Source organism: Prionailurus viverrinus, chromosome C2 (genome assembly GCF_022837055.1).
Source record: "Prionailurus viverrinus isolate Anna chromosome C2, UM_Priviv_1.0, whole genome shotgun sequence".
Classification (NCBI taxonomy): domain Eukaryota; kingdom Metazoa; phylum Chordata; class Mammalia; order Carnivora; family Felidae; genus Prionailurus; species Prionailurus viverrinus.
The window spans coordinates 36,617,118-36,634,048 of NC_062569.1; the positions used below are offsets into that span (position 1 = coordinate 36,617,118).

At 46.1% G+C, this 16,931-nt stretch overlaps 1 protein-coding gene across 6 annotated transcripts in view; it reads left to right on the forward strand.

The window, feature by feature from the left end:
• The window catches only part of PXYLP1 (2-phosphoxylose phosphatase 1), a 71,855-nt gene extending 62,972 nt beyond the window's left edge, over positions 1–8,883 (forward strand). For 5 of the 6 annotated variants that reach the window (XM_047876482.1, XM_047876483.1, XM_047876486.1 and 2 more), the window contains 2 exons: positions 1,115–1,254; positions 6,447–8,880. In XM_047876482.1, coding sequence (XP_047732438.1) covers positions 1,115–1,254; positions 6,447–7,387 — 1,081 coding nt within the window. In that variant the 3' untranslated portion in view covers positions 7,388–8,880. Of the gene's footprint in view, positions 1–1,114; positions 1,255–6,446 lie in introns of all 6 variants that reach the window. The other variant, XM_047876480.1, reaches the window with a different exon arrangement.
• The last annotated feature ends 8,048 nt before the right edge of the window (positions 8,884–16,931 follow it).

Sequence of the window (16,931 nt, forward strand, 5' to 3'; positions counted from 1 at the left end):
TTCTGTTCAGCTGGAGAATGGATATACATTCACAGGTCATTTCATTATTCAGGGAAATTGTATATCAGCCGTTAGAAAGATAAATCTTGATTTTACCCATGTACTTCATGGCAAAAATATAAATGATGTCAGATATTACAAAAAAAAAAGAAGATGTTTTTTAGCTCTTCGTAACCACCCTCCCATGAAATGAAATACTGTATGTGCAAAATGCAATGTGAACTGTAGAGAACTATGGCAATCTTGGTTACCTTAATCAGTTAATTTTCTTCAAAGGAGATTTTCCCCCAGGTCAGTTAAGGATTACTGAGGGGCAGGTTGAGGTAGGTTTGCTAGGAGGAAGGGGCAGCATGTGGAAAGTGTTGGAAGCATGAAAGAACAAGATATGTTGGGGGTACAGAAGGCAGTTGGTTGCGTGTGACCAGAGCCCAGCATTAGAATGGAGAGGGTGGGGAGCCCTGAACCTCAAGTGAGGTAAGGTTGGAACAGGCAGATGGGCCACACACCGCTTCCATGGGAAGATGGCAGTGAACAAGAGCAGGGACGGTCGGCCTTGCCTTTAGGTCGATCCCCGGCTGTGAAAAAGGCAAGATTAGACGAGCAAGATTAGGCTAAAGTAGACCAAAGAGGAGCCCGTGCCTTATGGACAAAAGCTGCAGGTCGTGGCTGCAGGGATGCAGGAGAAGGGGGGTAGAGAAGCCCCAGGAGGACACGTCTGCAGGATTGGGTGGCAGATGGCATGTGTGGGAACAGGGGAGGGAGAAGTCAAGAAGGGTTCCCAGCCTGGACATGACTACCCGGTGGGATTCCGTAGCCGCCTGGGGAGGGAGACGGGAGGGGCGCAGGGTGGGGATCTGGGTGGTGGAGGGCAAAGGTGACACCCATAGTGCTGGGAATGATGGCTGCTTCAGCAGAGGTTAGGGGCTCAGGCTGGCCTTGTGGAACGTCAGTGGTCACGTAATAATGGTACTGGAATTTAGAAGCGATTAAGCCAGTACCTATGACAGTGGGTGAGCAGGGCATGCCACGCCTGAGATTTTGCTGACTGGGGTTGAAACCCTTGTGGACCGTTTTGGAGCACGGTGACCACTAATTCTCTGTGTTGTCTCTTTAGGAAACCGTATCACCCTAAACTGGAAGCTTTCGTTAGTCACATGTCAAAAGGATCCGGAGCCTCTTTCGAAAGCCCCCTGCACTCCCTGCCGCTTTACCCCAATCACGCACTGTGTGAGATGGGCGAGCTCACGCAGACAGGTATGCACAGCCGCCATTTGCTCATTCCTTCTCCTGTGTGCTCCTCCATTTGGCGTACATCGGAGCAGATGCGCCTGGGCTAGGCTCTGTGGGCTCACGGGAGTGAATAAGGGCTAGTACCTCAAGCAGCTCTGAATCCACCAACGTCTCTACACACACGATTTCTAAAAATTAAAAATAACCCTTTTTATATTGCAAAAGCAGTATAGTCAATGGAAGAGAAGTTAGGAAAGACAGCAAGCAAAAGGAAGAAAAACGTAAAGTACCCATAACCCTAGTCCACTGAAGAAATTAGTATCCTGTTTTCTTTCGTTTATGTGCATGCTTACGCACACACAGCGGTAGCTTACTAAGCACAGTGTTTTGTAACTCACCTTTTCGTTTAACGGTACGTTGTGATAGTCTTTCCCTGTCAACAAATATTTGTCAACAACATCATCTTTTTTTTTTTTTTTTTAATTCCACGTTAGTAAACATATGGTGTAATAATGATTTCAGGAAAGAATTTAGTGATTCATCACCTACTTATAACACCCAGTGCTCATTCCAGCAAGTGTCCTCCTTAATGCCCCTTGCCCAAGCCCATCCCCCGACCCAAGACCCCTCCGGCAACCCTCAGTTTGTTCTCTGTATTCAAGAGTCTCTTATGATTCATCTCTCTGTTTTTGTATTATTTTTTAACAGCATCATTTCTGATGTCTGCCTATTATCCCACTCTTGCTAGGCCATAATTTCTGTAACCAATCCCATGTCCTTCGATACTTCAAAGAAAATAACCTGATTAAGTTTGGATGGGAGAGATCTCAGGAACAAACACATATGGCAGATCCCCAGTGAGCATGGAGTTTGTCTGGCTGAGAGTGTTCCTCACAGAAACCCACCTTTCTCTCTGTAGCCCTGTTCATACCACTACACAGCCAGTTCACTGTCATGTTAGGTTGGTGAGTTAACTGTGGGGTCACCTCTGTTGAGAAGAGAAGGAACTGGGAATCTCCCAATAGGTTCTGGTTTCTTCCTACTTCAGTCTGGGATCTCGAAGGACCTTTTGCATGGTCACCAGTCTTTTTGGAAGAATCGGGAGAACCTACCGGCCATGTTGTTGCCTTGTCCCACCAGTACTGTAGGACCTCAGCTTTGATGGAAGGAAGGTCTCTGTCCTATGGTTGGCCCTGTGGATTTGTCACATATTTTTTAAAGTTTATTTATTTGAGAGAGAGTGTGTGCTCAGGTGTGGGAGGGGCAGAGAGAGAGGGAGAGAGAGAATCCCAGGCACCCCAGGCCTGTAGTAGTTTAAAACAGGAGTTCTCATCCTATCAGACCAAGCACCTCTTTTCGTTAACAGGTATTTTGTGGTGCTCCTTTAACCATCCTGAAGTGAAATTCAAATATAATATGACCTATTTTAAAGAAGGGCAATTATATCAGATACCCTAACTCTAATATAAAGAAGAAACAAAAGGAAATGAATTTGTTATATAATTTTATGTCTCAATATAAAAGCTTGAGCACACCCACACTAGCAAATAGAATGACACAGTCGGTTATTTATGCGGACAACTGTGACAACTGTGACAGTTGTAAATGCAGTCTGACTAAGGGATATTACACCGGGGACTCTAAAACCATGTTTTGGGACATGATTTTTTTGGCAAGTTCTGATCAAAGTAAGATCAGACGTCCCTTAATTTATACTACATATCTGGAAAAAATCAGTGGATGTTAATGGTATGTAAAAACGGTTTTATATTTATGACACAAAGAAACAGGTTGTAGGCTAAAGTATTTTAACAGGTTTTTTCATGTGTGGGAATATTTTGTGGTACACAAAACTTAGGTGGGACAGAGAACAGTTCCTTGTGGAGACTGTCTAGCTCCGTGGCCCCCACCCACTAAGTATCAAGAATGTTCTTCCCCACATTATTGTGACAACTCAACCCCCAAACGCTCCCTGAGACCAGAGCCATGCTTGCTGAGAACCATTGGTCACACTCTCTGGTTGCAAGCAACAGAAACCAACTCAAGCTAAAGAGGTACATTTATTGTAAGGATTCAGGGTGATTCACAGACTTAGATTTAAGGGCAAGAATATGACCAGGCCTCCAGAGACTGGAACCAGGAATAAAAAAAGCTGTCTGTCCCAGCTTCTGTGGTTTTGCTCTGTCTGTCCACAGAGTGACAGTCTTAGCCACACCCAGAGATGAACTGCAAGTCCAAATTCTTTTTTTCCCTCATGGGTGTCCTCTTTTTTTTTTTTTTAATTTTAGAGAGAAAGCACGAGCAGGGGAGAGGGGGAGAGGGGAGAGAAAGAGAATCTCTAGCAGGTTCCATACTCAGCATGGAGCCAGACACAGGGCTCATTCCCACAACCCTGGGATCATGACCTGACCCAAAATCAAGAGTCAGATGTGCACCCGACTACTGAGTGCCCCAAGTCCAAATTCTTGAGAGAGAGAGAGAGAGAGTGTGTGTGTGTGTCTGATGGGGTCCTTCAGGGTCAGTGCCCATCAGCTGGCTAGGAGGTCAGGGTGACTAGGCATTGAGCAGTGGGGGCCCAGCCACTAGATCCAGGGGCTGTTCCCTGAAAAGAGGTTGGGGGAGGTGGCCCTTACACACTTAGAGACAATTGTTCATTCTGACCTCTCTTCTCAATTGGTCTATTATCTACATCGTTTTCTAAATCAACATTACTCTAGAAATCATTTTCTCAGTACTGTTTGTTCCTGTTCCCTTATTCTCTTTTTTAATGCTCACTTTCATCTTCTATTCTAAATTTCGTTAAAAATATATGGATGTTAGAATAACCATTTATAACTGAAACACTTTTGGCACCCCCACAGTAACTATATAAGATTGATCATTAGTGCCTACTCTATTCAAGACGCTTTGGCAGCTGCTGAGTGTAGGAGAGAGGAGTGGCTGGATGAGTAGATGCTCCCCGGCTTGTCCTAAAGGAACCGGCAGCTGCCATGGGACAGCACACAAGAAGGCAGCTCACCATGCTGCTGCAAGCTGCACAGTCCTACAGAGTAGACCCAGGGATGTAGAGTGCACAGGCCTGTGAAACGGGACCATTGACGTCCGCCCGACAGGGCCGGTGAGGCGGTGAGCGAGATTAGCGTGTGTAAAATGCCTAGCACGGTGCCAGCCTACGCTAGGCTCAGTGATTACAGCTCAAGCCCTGGAGATCCAGTGACAAATTGGAACAGGAAGGAATTTTTTTTGAGCTTATTTATTTTGAAAGAGAGAGCATGGGAGGGGCAGAAAGAGAGGGAGAGAGAGAATCCCAAGCAGGCTCTGTACTGTTAGCACAGAGCCGGATGTGGGGCTCAAACTCACGAACCGTGGGATCATGACCTGAACCTAAACCGAGTGTCAGACGCTCAACCAACTGAGCCATCCAGGTGTCCCAGGAAGGAATTCTTGATCTGACCTGGAGGAGGAGGAAGGAAGACTACAGAGAAGGCAGTATTGGAGGTAGAGACTGGATGAGGATTTCTCTAGGCAGAGCAAGGGGAAGGGCATGAACAAAGCCATGAAGAGATATATGTTGGGAGAGGATAGGAGACCCTAAATGGCTAGAACATAGTATTTCTGCATGAAAATGCAGGGAGAAGGCACTGTGAGCAGGGACTAGGAGGGTGAGGTTGGGCCTGCGGGGATATTGGGGGTCTTGAGTTCCAACTCTGCCGCTTAACAGCTCGGTTTCTTCAGCTGTAAAATAAGGAAATTGGGTATGATAATAATATGCCTTCTTTATCAGGTTTTTGTGAGGATGAAAGGAGAAAGATCTGGCATGTGGGAAGCACTCAGCCTTGATGTATGTAGCCCAGGCATAGGTAGACCCAGAGGTGAATTGGGGCCAGACACAGATTCTTAATCTTTGTCACTCATGGTTTGCCTCTTTATGCAAATCATTTTGGAAATAAATGCCTAAGACCTGTGTCAGCGCCGATCTCTGAAGGAATTCCCTCGATATTCTTCCTTCAGAACGGGACCCAGACACCCTTCGTGATACTTTCCTGAGCTGTTCCCCTTCCCGGGCCAAAGCAGTTCCCTCTGTCTCACGCACCTCAGCCTTGAGTTGTCTCAGGTTTTCATATCATTTGGGCATCTGAATAAGTGACATTGGTCATGAACTGGTCATGGGGCCTGCATGTGGCTTACCCTCTCCGAGAATTCATATCTATTGCTGAGATTCCATCACCCCTACATCCTACTGCTTGGAGGGTGAGCTTGCAGATTGTTTTCTGTTTGAAGATAAGGCTTTTCTTTTTTTTTTTTTTTTCAAGATAATGTGTTACCATACTGTGGTGGTTCAAAAATAAAACTTGTTAAACTTTTAGTTAACAGGTAAATTTAAAATTTTTGTTCCTATGTTCCATTTATCCCATTTCTGTGCCCCTGTCATCCCCAGGTAACCATTGGTATTAGTTTCTTGCATGTCCTTCCAAAGGTTCTTTATGCAAAACACAGACACATTCTGTAGTTTATGCAAAACTACAAATATACATTCTTACTTTTCCCTCATTTTTATTTAAAAGGGCTATAATAAATGTACCGTTCTGCACTTTGCTTTTTTTCAAGTATTCTATCCGGTATCTGAGCAATCATTCCATATCCGTGCAGACAATATATCCCTGATGAGCTGGTAACCCTGCGGCAGGATTAGACGGAATGCCGCTAGAAGGTTAGCAGAGAGCCTTCGCTTGGGAGAGTAGGGAGAATGAGGGAGAGAACTCCACGGCAGTGAGGGGACTAGGGAGCCAGCAAGCAACTTTTTTTCTTTACCTGAGTGATTCCCATGGGCCCTCACTGCATACCAAAGAATGCTGTGTCCTTGGGCAGGTTGGAGAAAGCTCTCCTTAGGCCCATGCCAATTACAGCCTTGACACCTACCAGCAGGGCATTTCCTGCCTTCTGAGGCCCACCAGTCACGATGCCCCTTCCCAGGGAAGGGGCTGGGCAAGAAGGGAGGGATTGGTGCTCCCCAGCTCTGCCCATCCCTTCATGGATGATAACCCCAAGGGGCTCCCTTCACGAGCTGATGGAGCTTCCACACGCTGGGGGATGGTTTTGGTTATATTCTCAGGCACTGATGTAAAGCATTGTAGAGTTGGCCACAGACTTGACTTCCCTTTGCTACTCCTTCTGCTGAGCTAGTAGTGAGGGCAGCTCGTGTCCCTGTGTTTCAGGAGTCGTGCAGCATTTGCAGAATGGCCAGCTGCTGAGGGACATCTATCTAAAGAAACACAAACTCCTGCCGAATAACTGGTCCACAGACCAACTTTACTTGGAGACCACTGGGAAAAGCCGGACGCTCCAGAGTGGGCTGGCCTTGCTTTATGGTTTTCTCCCCGATTTTGACTGGAAGAAGATTCATTTTAGGCACCAGCCAAGTGCTCTCTTCTGCTCCGGAAACTGCTATTGTCCCCTGAGAAACCAGTATCTGGAAAAGGAACAGCGTCGGCAATACCTCTTACGTTTGAAAAACAGCCAGCTGGAGAGGACCTATGAGGACATGGCCAGGATTGTGGATGTCCCCACCAAACAGCTTCGAGCGGCCAACCCCATAGACTCCATGCTCTGCCACTTCTGCCACAACGTCAGCTTCCCGTGCACCAGAAATGGCTGTATTGACATGGAGCACTTCAAGGTGATCAAGACACATCAGATAGAGGACGAGAGAGAGAGGCGGGAGAAGAAACTGTATCTGGGCTATGCACTCCTGGGCGCCCACCCCATCCTCAATCAGACCATCACCCGGATGCAGCGTGCTGCGGAGGGCAGGAAAGAAGAGGTCTTCACCCTCTACTCTGCTCACGATGTCACCCTGTCACCAGTTCTCAGTGCCTTGGGCCTTATGGAAGCCAGATTCCCAAGGTTTGCAGCCAGGTTGATCTTTGAGCTCTGGCAAGACAGAGAAAAGCCCAGTGAGCATTCTGTCCGGATTCTTTATAATGGTGTTGATGTCACGTTCCACACCTCTTTTTGCCAGGACCACCACAAGCATTCTTCCAAGCCCATGTGCCCCCTAGAAAACCTAGTCCGCTTTGTCAAAAGGGACATGTTTGTGGGCCTGGGGAGTAGTACTAGTACTAATTATTATGATGCATGTCACAGGGAAGGATTCTAAAAGGTGAGCAGCACAGTGCTCATAGAATCTATGCCAATAGAGAGGGATGGGAAGGGTCTGCTTCTAGTTCTGTCTGTTGCCAAGGTTTAAGATTATTGATTTATAAAGGCTAGAAATTGTGTTTTAGAGCCACGTAGATGGTTGGGTTGAACAGTAAGTACGTCGCTATAATTGGGTACACGAGTTAGTTACTTGGTACGTAATGGCCAGTTCACAGAGAAAGGGAAGGTACTTTTATCAGAGCCAGACTTTGCTTACAACGCCAGAATAATAATTCAATACTCAAAGTTGGCGATCCACATGTATATTATTTTGATCCGCCATGGTACTATATGATGGAACCAGCAAACCTCAGCCCGCATTTTCTTCACCTGGGACAATTTTACCTTGTCCTAACTTCAAGGAAACATTTCCTGAAGTGATTTATCTGAAATAGGGGTCGGCAAATTCTTTCGGTACAGGGCCAGATAGTAAAGATTTCAGACTTTGAGCACCCAAAGGCCACATACAGTCCTCACTGTTCAGCTCTGCTCTTGGAACATGAAAGCACCCACAGACAGCACATAGCCAGACGAGTGTGGCTGTGTTCATGGGCTGCAGTGTGCTGACCCCTGACCTCAGAAAACTGGCTCCTCTACAGTTCGCACTTTCAGCGCTTTAAGAAGCAATTGAACGCAGAGAATTATTCAGTGGTGCCTCCAGTAACCTCCACTAGACACACCGAATTTGGTCTATATCTGGTGTTACAATAAAACTTGAGGGGAAGTAAATATCAAATCCGAATGAATCATAGAAAAATTGTTAGAATAATACTTGATGTTCATGATGATTGTGGTAGATGATAGTTTTAAGTAGGTTTTAAATATTTGTCTGCTGTAGTCTATTTGCTGTATATGCTGAGATTTTTGTATTCCATTTAGTATTTTTATAGTCTGGGAAAATATTTTCTAAGGCCAGTTTTAGATGTGCTCTTATTCCTATGTGATATTCAATTTACTGTACCTGCTTGGTGGTTAGAAGGAAAGCCAGAAGCTGAATTCAGGCACTTTCTTCCAGTAAAACTAATTATGGCCCATTCCCTTTGACCAGCCCTAGAATTAGATCAGTTTTTAAACCATTTTCGTCAGTTTCAAATGGTAAATTCTAACTGATTTTTAAATAAGTTTTTGGAAGAACTTTGTTACTAGATAGTTAAATAAGCTTTATAAGGTATTTTATATATTAGAAGCAATTATAATGAAATCTGTGGTTTCTGAACTAAAATGGTGCTAGTTCCTTGTGAAGAAATGTAAAGTGCAGGTGAGACTTTCCTGTGTCGTTGGCATTCCAAACTTTTTGTTTTTGTCTAATGTTGCCTTTGGATACATACGTCCATTTCTATAAATAAATTTTTGAAGAATACTTGTACATACAAGTCATGGTTTGTACCTATGGGTCTTTTGAAGTAAGTTCCAGTATTTTAGAAATGTATCCTTTTGTTGTTATTATTGTTGTTGTTGTAAGTAAAAATGTTGCAAATTAGACAACTCTCCAGTACCCGCGGAGAAAAGAGGCCAGGACCCATGGCCTGGCTGCAGGCTGCGCATGGGGCCCAGAGGACCCCAAGCTAGTGGCCTTGGACTGGTTTGAAATCCATTTACACAGCTCCTTTCATTGCTGAAAATCATGTGCTGTCTCTTGAGTATTTAAACCTAATCAGTTGGTTTTTGCTTCCACTCACGATATATTTGAATTAGGACTGCTAAACACAGTTTGAAGATTTAAAACCAAAAGTGAATCAGAAGATGTTTTAAAAATCAGTTGGAAACGTCTCTTGATAAAGGTAAACATTTTGGATAAAAGTCAACATTAAAAGCATAGGTAAGAGGTTTTTGCCTCCCAAGACATCAGGTATGTACATCATTAATATACCTTCCTCAGCATCAAGTACTGAGACATCTCTCTCCATAAACAAACACTGAGCACTGAGCCGAGATTAATGCATTTAGTTCTTGGTTTCTGGGCAGTGTCTTAATGGCTTAGTTCATGGCAGGTGTAGGTGCAAATTCAGCTTTCTTGTTTTTATGATTAAAATTAATACATGCTCACTGGAAAACAATCAAACTATACTGGCAGCTTCAAGTGAAGTTCTTTTCTCACCTCCAGAGAGAACACTGTGAGCTGTTTGACAGATACTCTTCCAGAAATTTTCCATGCAGATGTACAAATATATGTAATTTTTAAATAAGATCACTTTGTATATATTCTGTGATTTGCTTCCCTTAAAATATATTTCTTATTTACTTCTTTTAACAGTATGTCTTGGAGGTATTTCCACATTGAGATAGATGATACGTAGGTAGCTAGCTAATATTTGTATAATATTTAATGATATAGATGAGACTTTTTAAAAAATTTTTTTCATGATTATTTATTTTTGAGAGAGCAAGAGAGACAGAGCACGAGCTGGGAAGAGGCAGAGAGAGAGGGAGACACAGAATCCGAAGCAGGCTCCAGGCTCTGAGCTGTCAGCACAGAGCCTGATGCAGGGCCCGAACCCGCAGACTTCAAGATCATGACCTGAGCCGAAGTCAGACACTTAACCGACTGAGCTGCCCAGGCTCCCCTAAAGACATATTTTTAAAATATTAAATGAATGAAATTGAAACTTAAAACCAAGGTACTAAAATGAGACCACAGGCTTTTGAGGTACACAGAACAAGCAGAAGCCAGCGATTGTACACGTTAATTTTGTAGCCCAATTGAGCAGTTAACCCTTTTTCAGTACAGCTGCAGATACTAACATGACTAGAGTGTTTCTCAAATTTCACTGATAAACAATTGGAGAACTTAATACTGCTGTTAACCCTATTTGAGGATCTTCGAGGCTATAGCAGAATTAGGCTTTTGAAAGATGTGAGTGATTCCTTTACCTGGGACCCCTAAAAACTGATACAGGAGAGGCAGGGATGCATGCTTCCATTTCTGTGAGTCTTCAGGAAGCCTTCTGAACAGATTTAGCAGCCCAAGCTAGCGTGGGTGTACCCGGGTGTGTTTAAACACAGCCCCAAGTACAGAGCAGAAAACAGCTAGGGTTTTTTCATTGCAGTACTGGCTTTGATAGTGGCCAGAGTTCTGGCCTGGGCCCCAATTAACTCCCATTGCTCAAGGCCACTGAACTAAATGTTGGTACCTGCCCCGTAGCCATCTCATGAATAATAATACTTGTGCTTGAGAGGAACCAGCCGAATTCAGAATGTCTGGTCAGGCCATCCTGGCCTCTGAAACCCACTTGCCAGCTGAGACTGGCCTTGATGTGAGGAGCAGGTATCACTGGAGGGTCCATTTGGCTCTTCCCAGAGCTGCGGAGCCCTTCAGCAGGGGGCGGCCTGAGGCCTGGCTTCTGGATACCTGGGAGCAGTAAAGGCACCATTTTGGGGTCACACTTTCCTTGAGAAATGCCCCACAAGCATTTCTTTATCAATCTAAATGCTCTCAAGAAGTTCCTATTACCCCTAACACAAATGGGGAAGCAGGCTGGAGTGGGGTACGGGGGTGAAGTCACTTTTCCAAAAGAAGAGCCAAGCCTAGTCTCCAACCCAAGTGTGTGTGACACCGGTCAACTTCATAGCGCTTGTACTGTGTAACACATCATGGAAAAGTCTTTTCCTAGACTAATTTCACTTCCAATAGCCCTACAAGATACCATATTGGCTGGTGAATATCAATGAGTACTAAAACATAGTGGGGTTACAACTGTTAAAAATTTAAATGATCAGGAAAATACTCCAGCTGTGCCTCTGACCATCTGTGGTTGCTGCTTTTCTTATGAAAAAACCACATAATATAAAACTAATCTTTGCAGTGATGTTATACTCAGCCATTAAGGGATGGCATCAAACATAATGTCTAGCCTCCAGGGAGGGCCCAGTCTTCCATCTATAAAGGAGATAGGGTAGTTTGGAGTGCATGTTTGAATAGGGAGACCAACTGTCCCGGTTTGCCTGGGACTAAGGAGTTCCCCAGGATGAGGGACTTTTCATTGCTAAAATTGAGCACGTTCCAGGCAAACTGCGACAGGCTGGTTACCCCAGGGTTACATGAGACACGTGTCAGGTAGTACCATCATTCCCACTTTATAGAAACAGGTAAGTGTGATGGCGTGACCCATCTGAGATTTCACACAGTAGGCAGCAGAGGTAGGACTCAAAGCTCTTGCCCGTTAACTCGAAGGACCATGTTCTTAAGCAGGACACGACAGTGCCTCTCAAAACCATTTAGGACTTTGGGTGCCACAGAAACCTGAATACAATGGATAAGCAAATAAAGCCTTTCATTTTCCCCAGTGGCCCTAGCATCAGAAACCCAGACTGCTATTTACATCTTACCGGCTGGAACAGGATCCATTGGCCCACCTCCATTGCAAAGGAATCTAGGAGAGTGAATATTTTTGTTGGGCACATTGCTGTCTCTTTTTTTTTTTTTTAAATGTTTATTTTTTGAGAGAAACAGAGCGTGAGTGGGGGAGGGACACAGAGAGAGGGAGACACAGAAGCTGAAACAGGCTCCAAGCTCCAAGCTGTCAGCAGAGTCTGACGTGGGGCTGGAACTCATGGACCATGAGATCGTGACCTGAGCTGGAGTCGGACACTTAACCAAGTGAGACACCCATGCGCCCCCAGGTGCCTCTTAATAAGGAAGAACGGGGAGTGGATATTGGGAAGACCACTTCACGACTCTTCCCCAGCAGCTGGCAGTGTCTCCTTCCTGGGACAGCCGCATCCAATGAGTAGGCAAGGCAGGGATTGAAAACCCTGGTGACAACGCTGAGGGGCCATCCCATCCCTGTTTCAGCACTCCCCATGGCATCAACGGAGGCCTCATGACTGCATCACAGTCCACTTCTGCCTCATCTCCTGCCTCCCCTTCCTCCGCAGCATTGGCCCCAAGAACATTCACAAGTAAACTTCCCACATGCATCCCTCTCAGAGTCTGCTCCTGGGAACAGACCTGCAACAGAAGGCAAGCAAAGCCTAGGGCCTAAGGCCTCTGCTAGTCTGGGCAGTAAAACTGGGGTCAGTTGCTTGAAAGGGATAGTATATCTATTGATGACAAATTTCTTCTATCTCTGCCTTTGAGGGGCTTAGTGTGGCAGTTCAGTAAGTACACAAGCAGCAATAGGAGAAACTTGATCTTGAACAGCCCAAAGCTGATTACACAGAGCTGTTCTACCAAGACTTCCCATTTATTGAACACATACCAGGGGCTGGACACTGGCAGAGCCATTATGTCTCATGGGCTGTGTAAGCATTTATTATCTCCATTTTACAGGTAAGGAGACCGGGGCCCAGAGGTAGGCCTCTGCCCAGGATCCCACAGTCAGTAGGAAGTGGCAGATTCAGGACTGGAGGGTGGGTTTTCCCAGACAACAGACCTCTTCCAGCTCCCTTGGCGCTCCGCTTCCTCCACCCCCTTACTCCACTACCCTCCTACAAGTGAATAAGCAAAGCCTGAAAACTGCCATACAGCTGAGTCAACGTTAGTCCAGGGAATGATCTCTGTTACATTCGTGATTCCAGCTCCCTCCATTTCTCTTCCCGCTTTTTTCTAAGGCAGCATTTCTAAGAAAGTAGGATCATCTTCTCATGGGTTGTTTTAGCCTGCGTTCCGAGAGCAGTCTGAGGGGGATAAAAAAACCCAAAAAACCCTTAAGTGTAGGTGTTTATGAGGGAATGTTGTCCTGAGGACAGGAGCGAAGGACAGGGAAGGTGACAAAGGGAAGAGGGAAAGCTGCAGTGGGGCTGTGGGCCGAGCCACCACGGTCACCGGTGGCTCCAGCCCACGCGACCTCCTGACAAACCTGAGACGCATCTGAACCATTCACCCGGAGGAAGACCAGAGGGACATTGACCCCTTGCTCCCATCCTCGGCTGTCTGCCCCCTGTTGCTGGGTCAGACCCGCAGGAGTGCAGAGGGTTCACCTGGGCACCCTGGTGTCCGAGAAGCCCTGAGGCAGAAAGCAAGAGCATAAGATGCTGTCAGGTCAAGGCCTGCATGGACTCGGTCGCCACAACAGTGGGCGTACAGAGACGTTAGGCCGAGAGAGGATGGGGAAGGCAGCAGGAGACGCGTTCGACGTGAGGAGGAGTCAGTGTTCACTGAACGCCTCAGGGTCCCGGGCACTGTGCTGTGCTTTGCAAGCAAAGCCTTGTTTCTGTCTCATAGCAATCCTGTGACTCTGAGATCATCCTTCTTGTCTCCCATTTTTAACCTGGAGAAAGAAGCTGAGAGGAGAGGTCATCCTCCAAGGCCTCCCAGCAGGGAAGTGGCAGACCTGGGAGTCAAAGCAGCAGACTCCTGAGCCCTTGCTCATCATCACTCCACCTTCGCAGTAAACATTCCTCACGGGCCCCACGTGAGTGTGTGAGGGTTTACTAATACATGCTAAGTCCACACTCGATATTTCTCTCTGGTGCATGGACTGTACAAATCAAACCATGCCCCTCCTTGTTGAAACCCCTTGGTCCTCCCCTACCTTCTAGAGAAAATCCAAGCTCCCTAAGGTGACTCACAAGGCCAAAGGGGTTGTGCACAGACTGCCGTCGTTGACACGTTTCTTGCATGCCTGGGAGAGAGAAAAAGGGCCATTGTCACCATGTGGGATGCCAGGTTTGCAGAATCTCTGAAGGGGACCATCCTGTCCAGAGCCCCCAACCAGTCTTCCTCAGGACCTAGCAACCTCCCAGTCTTTCACTTTCTTCTGCTTCCCCATTTGTGTCTGAAGTAGGATATCCCAGAAAAGGAAAGAGCTTTGGAACCACACAGGCTGAGTTTAAAACCAGTTCTGCATCGCTTCCTATTGTAAGCTGTGAGACCACAGATTCCCCATCTGTAAACTGGGGGTGATACCTCCTGTGAGAGTGTACATAAAGTGCTAGGCACAAGGACACCTCTATAATCACTATTGTCCCGAAGTTATTCTTTCTTTTAACTGCTCTGACACAAGGAAACCAGCTGGAGCCGGGATATGCTCCTGCCCGTTAAGCCAGAAAGCCCATCTGGAGCCATAATATCATGCTCTAGGCATACAACTACCTGGGCTCCTGCACTTCCCTTTGGCGGTGAAAAGAACTCGAATCTTCTGAGTCCTGCCTTTGTGCCCAATGCCGTATTTGACACCTTACATAAACATCTCAGCTATTCCCAAAGGGAAATTAAGCTCATAGCTCATCCTTTCCCCATGTTTCCTTCATTATCTATATCTAACCTCCCTCTTTGGCGTTAGAGTTACTGCCCATCGCAGAAGGAGCAGCTGATCAGAGCCCAGCAAAGGAATTGAGTCATCGGCTTTAGGTCGATTGGTCTAGCCCCTCCTTAGCCCCTAGAGAAGCAGCTGCTGAAGCAGCAGCCCGGGAAGTGGCACGCACCTTGACCGAAGACAGATCCTGCCCTCTGTGTTTCACCTTTAGGGAGTTGCTACCCTCTGTGCCCTGGGAGAGACAGGTAAGATGCTCCTCCATTCTCCCTCCTCCCCCATGACTGGTGTGCTCCTGGCAGTGGTGCCTAGGAGTGGCAAGTCCTTCTGGTCGTAGCTGGCTGGCTTCCTCCTAGCTCGGGAGTCAAGCATGTCTTGGTTAAGCACTTCCTAGGTGAGAAATCCTTTCTGGAACCTTTCCGCAAGCTGGCCAGAGACTGGGCTGCCACAAGCCTGAGGTTTATCTCTGGAGTGTGCAGGGCACGGTTGGGAAGGGGCACCACACTGCCGTCTAGTGTCAACTCTGCCTGGCCCTTGTTCTATAGTGTTTCCTCTTTCCCAGCAAATTGAAGCTCCCTCTGGTGGCCTAGGAGTCACCTCTCCTCTCCACTTGCCTATACAGTAGCCCACACTTGTCCTTGTCCAAGACCCCCAGTGGATGCCTAAAACCGCAGATACTGAACCCTACATATACTATGTTTTTTCCTGTACATACATGCACATAATAAAATTTAATTTATAAATTAGCACGGTAAGACAATATTAATAATAAAATAGAAAAATTATAACAATATGCTGTAATAAAAGTTCTGTGAATGTGGTCTCTCTCTCTCCCTCCTTCCCTCAAAATATTGTACTGCACTCACCCTCCTTTCTATTATGCTGTGAGATGATCAAATACCTACATGATGAGATGAAGTGAGGTGAACACGTAGGCACAGTGATGTATCATTAAGCTGCTACTGATCTGAGGATAACTTAGAAGGAAGATCATCTGCTTCTGGATCACATTTGACTGGGGGCTGAAACCATGGAAAGCAAAACCGCAAATAAGGAGGGGGTAGTGCTACCATATTGTCTTCACGATGTAGCAAGTAGAAACACACTCTGTATCCAAATGGTTTCACCCCAGTTGCCCTTTGGTCCCACTGGTGACCCAGCTGTTCAGCATTCTCAAAAACTGGCTCCCTGATGAATGGATTGATCATTATATCGACCTTCGACCGATGAATCCTGACGGACTACTGTCCACCTAAAAAATTAACACTAAGTGACTGGCCAGTTGGCTGATTAAGTTTCTAAACCACAAATCACTTGACCTACTGGCTTTTTAACTGACCTTCTAACACCAGATAAGTAAATATCTGATAAGCTTGAACTGCCTGCCTCTAACTCTTCCACTAACCAGCTGAATGACTGATGGCCCAGCAGAGGACCTGCAGACTGACAGCCTGGCTCCATAACTAAGGGTAACAGAAGGATGGAAAGAGAGACCGCCCCATCCTCATGGCCTGAGACTTGATGAGGCCCAATGCTTCATCCTCTGGGGACTTGGAGCCCTACTCTATCTCCTTTAGCACCACTTCAAAACTACAGAAAGGGCAACCAGGAAACTGATCCTCTGATTTACTTCTAGTGAAGTTCTTAATTAGGGACCAAAAGATAGGTTCTGATTTTGTTTTCAAAATCGTGGTTACACAGCTATGTTTATCCGGGAAAAGTGTTCACAGCTTTCACTGGATTCTTAAAAGAGTCCAGCAGACACATTCAGAACTACTGCTCTGGAAAAGGCCTCAGCAAACATTCAGATAAGCAAACCCCTTACCTGAATTTAAACTCCATTTATCCCTCCCATTAAGCCAGTGATAGGAAGGTAACCAGGAAGAGCCAGAGTCATAATCGACATGGATGTAGTAGGAAGGATAATGGCTGAGCTGTGTGTGGAGTTCCCAGAGAGAGGCCCAAAGAAATCAACATGTGTTCTTTTGGCCTGGAGGCCACACTTAGCCCAAGGTAATAGCACAACCTCAGCTCTGGGAGAGGCTCTTTGAACTGAGATGGATACATTTATCAGGGCCATTGTCTGGAGCATGGAGTATGTGTAAGTGTATCATCATGAGTTGCTATATGGCTGTGTGTATTTACACAGCAGTGTGCTCACAAGGGTGGGTATGACAGAGCTGTATGGCTATGGGAATGAGTGTCCTTTGGGTCCAAGTATGCATCTAAATGGCTTTGTGAGTAGATTTACACGTGTGCTCACTCCAGGACCCCTCCAGTGTTTTTTGGAGTTAAGACAGGTTAGGAGCA